The sequence below is a fragment of the Tauraco erythrolophus genome, chromosome Z, assembly GCF_009769465.1.
Source record: "Tauraco erythrolophus isolate bTauEry1 chromosome Z, bTauEry1.pri, whole genome shotgun sequence".
Taxonomy (NCBI): Eukaryota; Metazoa; Chordata; class Aves; order Musophagiformes; family Musophagidae; genus Tauraco; species Tauraco erythrolophus.
The window spans coordinates 86,124,252-86,131,800 of NC_141496.1; the positions used below are offsets into that span (position 1 = coordinate 86,124,252).

Below are 7,549 nucleotides of genomic sequence, written 5' to 3' on the forward strand. Positions count from 1 at the left end.
AAGGGCTGGGAAAAGCTCTGGTTCTGCGCGGCCAAGCCCAAGAGAAAACAAATTGATGGAGTGTATGAGAACAACTGCGGGGACTGTGAGGCCGGGAAGCATAGGGTTGTCACCAGTCTTCTCTAATAACACTTTGCCAAGTGTAAGGTGTCATACTGCAACGGCAAACCCCTTTGATAAGGTCTAGGAGTCGCAGGCAGTACCATTTTTCATGATGTCTTTGGTGCAGGTTGCCACTGATTTATCAGCAGATCAAACTCTGCCCCGTGATCTCCTCTGCAGGTTCTGTTGTATCGCAACAGTCAGAACGGGAAAGGCACTCCCACTGTCAGAAATCCCTTGGTCACACTGGTGAGGAATTGCCTGCCTGTGACCTGCTGGAGCTTCTGGTACAGGCTGGGCTGTTTCAAACGTGGGGTTGTGCAGCGTTTTGTGAGTGGCCGGGGAGAGACTCTCTCTGTCACCGAGCCCTCTCTGCTACTGAGGATGCTGCACGCCTGTTGTATCCCTGCTTGTCTTGTCTTGGCCTCTCTTGAAGAATACATTGGCTTTAAATTGCTGGCGAAAGCATGCTGAGGGGCTACAATACGTGTGACATCTGCGTAAATACCTCTTGGTGCTCTTGGATTTTTTACTTCTGTGTTTCTGTTTCTACCCCTATACCTAATACTTTGCAATGTGAATTCTTGTCCCTTCGGCTCCACACAAACTTTTGAGAACGTTGTTTATTTGCTAAAATACGTAACTAATACAGTATATTCAGAGGCTCGGGCTCTTGACCACCCAGCATAACTCCAGATGCAATGTGCAATACTAATATTAGAGTTGCTCCTGTACTGACCATTTCTCCTGGCCAGCTGCCAGTGTTGTAAACAGATCTGTACACCAGTGGAAAAGTACTCTGACCTTAGAGACTGATTTTGCTGGTGCCAGGCAGCAGACTCTCTACCCTGTACCAAAGGATGTGGGCAGTGAAATAGTTTCAGGTTAGTCAATGTCGGATGGCGATGTTATTTTCTTCTCCATCTTGTTTCTGTAATTTTTTGTTGGAGATAAGTAACACTACTTCAGCATCTTAAAATAGCTCTTTTACAGTGATATCTGGAAAAGCTGGCTATCGGACCCTGCTGATGTTTCTTTCCTCCACTGGTGTTTTGTTGTTAAACTGTTTTGTTGTTATCTCCCCATCCTGGTCTGAGCTGCTGTACAGTGTATTTATTGTCTGGGAAGGCTATTGTTGCCTCTCTCATGTTTCCTATACATACTAGGTAGCCTGCTATAATTATTGGGCTTTTAAAAGGAGTTATGACTTCTGGTGCAACTCCGCTGCAGAACAGAGATAGCTTTGTGTAAGACCATCATGTTAACCTCACTGGGTGGAGAGAAGGGGGAACCCGGCTTGCCTGAGGTTGTCCAGAGCTGCGTCAGTTCCTTTTTCAGAGCCCAAGTTTCCAAATGTGAAATGCTTGTGTGTTTCATTAACTGCTTGTAGCCTATACAAACCTTCTTAGGCTGTGGAGATAAGCGCAAATACTAATTACTTTGTGACCAGAAAAAAAGAACATAATTTTTTTTCCTGAAGACAGAAGACATAATGAAATTATTCTTCACAGGAGAAATTACATAGCTCATGAGTTGTTGCCTCAGAAACTTAAACCACCTGAAAAGCATGTCAAGAGTGATGAGAGTATGGATTTGACCTCCACTTATAAGCAAGATTATAACTCCTGCCCTATCTCTCAAGTACCTCCATGCCTCCCCTGTGTGACGAGACACATCCCCAGCTCCAAGGTGGATACAAGAACCACTTACGAAGGTATGTGCCCTTGCAGCTTCTTTCAGGACTTCACCAGTAGCTTCATTTTTTAAGAAGACAGATCAAAACAGCATGCAGTTTTTATTCCTTCTGTCTATGTATGTCAGCAAGCTGTGCAGGAGCCACGCAGACACGAATTATTGGGAATACAGCCTTACATTCATTAATGGTAGCATTGGGATTTCTCTGAATTCACCCTCTTTGCATGTCTGGCAGGCCTACAGGCATCCTAGGTAGAAGCAGGGCCATATGAACTCCTGCAAGTTGGTCCAGCAACACCATCCTTAGGATATACTGAACATACTCTTGATATACTGCAGGGCTGGTCCACAAATTCAGTGGATTGGACACACCTAAAATACATAGAATTTGCTAGGTCTGAGGAGGTCATGAAGTGTGGAACACTGTTTGCGTGTGCTATGGAGTTAGTCTTTGGATGTGCAAGAGACCTATATGGGAATTACGGACACACAGAAGTTCCACACAAACGTCAAAATCACTCAGGCTCTACTCCTAGTAAAACAGGTGGACTGTACATCTAACTGCGCCCTTGTTTCTCAGTAGCAGTAATTTGGTGTAGGTGGCTTGTCTTTGTGGGGACTTTGTTCCTTCTTCTCCACCAGCATGAACGTTCTTCTGCATGCATGCATGGGGAGAAAACTTTCAGCTACGCAGTTACAGTAACTGCGCTAGTTTTGGTAGCACATCATAAGCAGAAAATCAGAGGATTTTGCCTCCCCTCTGCACACCTTCCAGCTAGCTAACATTGCCAGGCAGATAGCTAGCATTTGTGTATTTCTTAAAATAATTTTAATTATTTTCTTTTTATTTAATTTTAATTTTATTTTTACTACGCTATGCAAATATAAAAGCTTATGATTGGTGCTGGCATTGAGATTTGCCTCAACATACAGAAACATTTTTTTTCTTGAAACTCAAAATAATAGAGTAAGGAAGGAAATAAAAAGTATGTGAATGCAGTGTTAAGATTACCCAGCTGAAATGACTGAAAGTCAGACTTTCGTGCAGCTGCATGTTTGCAATTGCATAAACTGGAATTTTTACCTTAAGCACACAGGAGATACTGTCCATTTAGAATGACTTGAGTAGTGATGACTGACCCACAGGTGTCAAATACCCACGTTTACGCAATTTTGAAGACTTTGTTTTGCATAGGCAATGTTACCAGATGGTATTCATTGGAATATCTTTAATGAAGCCAATTAGAAAAGGCTGCTTTGTGCAAGTGGAGAATCTTTCCTTCCGTGTTTAGGTATCCTTAACTTCTCCGTATCTGAACCAAATGCGTATCTTCATCTTTTACTAGTGTTCAGGTCAGCACCTTAACTGCTACTCCAGAGCTCTAATAAAATGTCTCTTAGCTACATTTGGTTATAATTTGCAGTATTTTTCAAAACACTGCAAATGGAAATCTTTGTCCAAACCCCTCAAAGATCAAGTTGCATACTGAATGAACTCCCTTTTAAAGGCCCAGGTTCACCAAAAATACCAGTTTTCATTGTGCTATTCTCTAAGCATTGCTAAATTTTACTGATCACTACTCAAGTGTGAAATTTGGAAACATGCTATTCAATTAATTATCATAATTCCAATATTTAAGCAGCATGTAAAACAGTGTTGCATTGGTATTAAATTACCTTTCCTACTGTATTGTGATACTCTCTCTCACTAAACACACCATAAACTAAATGATCCTGCAGGTTTAAGATGATGCTATTGCATATCATAATTAATGTCAGATAACTTTGTAATTTAAGATTTCAAAATTCTCATCTCCTCCAAGCTACACCCATAGCGTCCATCTGCAGGTACGTAACCTAATATTAGTTTTCTCTTACTTGGTTATAGTGAGATATGCCTAACCCTTCAATAACATATGGTTCATATCCTCCATTCCCTCCTGTACCCCCTAATGTTTTCAAGATTGTGCTACGTGGGAAACTATTAATATCAATGGAAGAAGAATTAGAATGACGATAAATTGTAACATATTTCGAAGAAATAGTAGCACTGCTGGCTTACACTAAGTAAAATAAATTCATAATGCCTATGAGGTCTCCAAAAGTGTAGAGCTTGTAAATTTTTAAAATTGAAGACAGATGGACTTACTTGTCATATTTTGAATATTTTGCAAAAGCTGTGGTTATATCCAAAACGCACAGACTATTTTCCAGCAAAGATGATGGGAGAACCTAAAAAGTTTTTTGATAACTCTTTGTTGGCATCTGAAATGTCAGATCTCTGAATGAGCCCTTGTTTAGAGATTGGTTGCATCTCATTAGCGTCTCACTTTTTAACACTTTATTAATACATTCATTGTAATGACACATCTGTATATGCTTGTGGATCACGTTGCTGGACCATCTCTCCAGGAATAGGCACAAGGTCAGCATCCCACCAGTGTGGTGGTGCCCGGACACCTCCTATTACCCCAAAGAAATGAGCACCTGGGACATTTAAACCCCCTGGCACTAGTGGGGTGGGCAGCCAGGGCTTCTGTGGCACCATCAGTGGCAAATGAGTGCCTGTGCCAGTGCACACAGGCAGGCCCATGTTCTCAGCAGGACACAATAATTAGCGGCGTGAGGACAGCTCTGTACCCGAGGGCCAGGGTGTTCGCTGGAAGCAGCACGGCTCCTGTTGCTGCTGCTTCCTCTCTTGTGCCAGGGAAAAGAAACTTGATTCGAACCAGAAGGTCTTTAAATGAACACCTAACTGGGGTAAAAAGTTACTTTTTTTTTTGGGTCAACTTCACATCATAATGAACACACCCTTTGTGTAATTGTGCTTGTGCAGTACAATACCCACTGCCATTCAAAAGGAATAATTCTGTTTGGATTGGAGAGTTCAAATATCCTGATACCTAATTGCATCATTTACTCTCTAGTACTTTGAAATCCAGACTTCCTTCCTGTGCAGAGTCAGCTGGAAGCTTATTTGCCTCACAGCTCTCAATGTGGTTTGAAAGGAGGGAAAATGAAAAAAAAAAAAAAGACTTGGACTAGTTCCAAAATTATTTCATTTCAGCTTCCTACCAGTAACCATAATGCTCTCTAGGGGAAGTTGCACAAGATTACTAGGAAGGAAAAAACCTCATGGTCTTGTGGCTGCAGCACTGGTTGGAGAGTTAGGCAGCTTTGCAAGAGATTTCTAGTGTGAGTGAGTGCAAATCTTTTTAAGTCTCAGTGCCTCAATTCTTTTCCAGGTATCCTGCCAAGTAAGAAAGATATAAATGTCTCTAAAATGCCACCTAAAACGTTTTCTTAGTCACGAATTTGGATAGCAAGATTTCTGGAGCATGGACCATCTCTGTGATACGATTCAATGCTTCAGATCAGTGTAGGCTTGGTCTGCAAATTCCAGCACAGTTTTTCTGATAAGGAAGAGCTGTAGACAGAGTTACAAGCCCCTTCTCAGTTCCTGCTTGTACTGACAGCAGGAGTGCTGCAGAGAGCAAAGCCAAGAGCCGAGGAGATGCCACACAGCACAGCTTGCTGACACCAAGATGAGCTGCAAAACTCTGAACTCAGCAAACTGTAGGCAGCATCGCATCTGTGTAGTTGAGAAATCGGGTCATCCCCAAGTGAGAAAGTGCAAAGAGGACAAGTAGCTCTGCGAGTTGACCTTTAGAGTAGAATGGTGGACATTTGGTTCTCCTTGCCCCAGAGATACTGCAGAAGACACCTGAAGAGCCGTCTGCAGACATAGGCATACCTGGCCTGTGCTCTGAGCCAGCCACCACATAGCTGAAGGAAGGTAAACGAAGGGGGTCGAAGTTGGTGCCATATACTCCACTTTCATGATTTCTGGTTGGCTGAGCATGAGGACAGCACCCACTCAGTCACGATGCAGAAAATGTCTCTGCAAGACCGAGAATGTAATTTAATCTTCTCACATCTTTGTAGACATGGGTGGATACAGGACTCTTTTCATTCCATTTTCTGTGTAGATGCTAAGCATTTCCAGGGGTAAGCACAATAGTGTATAATGTGTTCTACAGCAGCTCTTTTAATAGAATTTATCAATCATTACAACATCAACAAATACTTATTATAGTAGAAAATGTAACAATCAAAACATAATACGGTATATGCCTAAACTCACCAAAAAACTTCCGTTGAGCCCTTAGATAAAACTTCTTTTATGTTTCAGATGACTATATGCTATGGAACAAGCCAAAGACAGAGCTGATCAGACCAAACAACAGGTTTTGCCCATCAGAAGAAAAATTTGACCACAGAACTGTTGTCCAGAACGACTATGTCTACAGGGGGCCAGTTGCCACTCAAAGCTGCAAACCTCTGAATCCGGTCCAGAAAAGCGAGGCGCCCTTTGAAAATATGACCAGTTATAGAGTGCATTATGTGCCACATGCTCTGGGGAAACGTTATGTCCATAAATATGAGAAATACAAGGTCAATGACATCCTATTTGATGGCTTCACTACCTACAAAGTTTCTTACAAGGGGGTGGCTGGTCAGCCAGCCAAGCTGGCAAAACTATACCAGCCGAAGCTTCTTCATGATCTTCCATTTTCCTCTACAACTGAGTTTCAGGAAAGATACCAAACTTGGCCATTGCCTCCTGTATTCACCAAAAAACCTGAAGTATATCTTCCTCCTCTGGAGAAGATGGACCTTCACACCACTACTCAGACACATTACAAGCACCAAAATGGCAAGCCAGCCGAGATGTGCAGACCTTTGGCCCAGCTTGAAAAAAGTACTGAGCCATTCGAGAGCTCTTCTGTAATGAAGGAAGACTATAAGCCTTGGCTGTGCAAGAGACTAAAACCTATCACTCATCCTCCAGTGCTGGCTTTCCCAGCAAAACCAACAGACTTCTTGACTACCTTTCAGACCCATTATGTGCCTCATCCGCTCACAGTTACAAAGAGCTATAAACCTGGATGGTCAGGCCCAGAACGTCCCACTCTGCTAGATGCCAAAACCATCTATGCTACCAGCTACACACCAAAGGGCATTGTTAGATGCTTTGCCTCTAACAAAGACCCACCCGGTTACACCTTTGAGGGAACTAATGCTGATGGTCACAATGTCCATCTCCCTGCTTCCAAGAATGAGTACGTGCAAGGTGGACCTTGAAGGAAAAAGAGTGTGGATGCTGTCTTCTTGGAAATGGATTCAAAGAGCAGGGCCTCAGTGAGCTAAAAATGACAGCTTGATTATTTTGTTTGTAACCTTCTTTCAAACCAATCACTGATTTCAAATTTGGAGAGTTCTTAAAATAAACTTAATTCCCAGACATTGTGGTTTGTTTTTTTTTTTTTTTTTCTGGATCATTTGTACAAATGAAAAAATAAAACCCAGGGAAAAGACATGTTGATCCTTGTTTCCCTGTACTTTTTTTCTTTTTCCTGCCTAATACTTGCTCTTTAATTGAGAGATAACTTCCTCCTGAAGCACTAGAAGAGAGGTCTTGTAGTAACATACATTATTATTAGTGTAATGGGAGTTCAGCCATGTCCATGATAACAGCAGTAGAACAGCCTCTTCAGATGAATTGCTTGCTGTGAAGTCACACTTAGAAGTCATGGCTGGATAATGAAGTCTGAGATTTGGCCTTATCGGTCACTCCCATCAAAGACCAGTACAGAAGGTACGATTAGTGGCTGAATATTATTGAAGATTGCACCTTCCTTAATTGTGTCACCGTGCTGCCCAGGGCTAGGCTGTCAGATGAGAGGTTGTC

At 42.2% G+C, this 7,549-nt stretch overlaps 1 protein-coding gene across 1 annotated transcript; it reads left to right on the top strand.

Annotated features, from left to right (window-relative positions):
• Positions 1 to 1,305: 1,305 nt before the first annotated feature.
• On the top strand, positions 1,306 to 6,942 carry SAXO1 (stabilizer of axonemal microtubules 1). The gene is made up of 3 exons (XM_086629917.1): positions 1,306 to 1,349; positions 1,614 to 1,816; positions 5,990 to 6,942. The coding sequence occupies exons 1-3, from the start codon at positions 1,306 to 1,308 to the stop codon at positions 6,940 to 6,942; spliced, it is 1,200 nt and encodes a 399-aa protein (XP_086486043.1).
• The last annotated feature ends 607 nt before the right edge of the window (positions 6,943 to 7,549 follow it).

Bases quoted from the DNA above. Each gene is read 5' to 3' on its own strand.
- SAXO1 (XM_086629917.1), top strand. From the start codon at position 1,306: ATGACTTCTGGTGCAACTCCGCTGCAGAACAGAGATAGCTTTGT. The intron at 1,350-1,613 runs GTAAGACCATCA...TATTCTTCACAG, and splicing joins CAGAACAGAGATAGCTTTGT to GAGAAATTACATAGCTCATG. The intron at 1,817-5,989 runs GTATGTGCCCTT...TTTATGTTTCAG, and splicing joins TACAAGAACCACTTACGAAG to ATGACTATATGCTATGGAAC.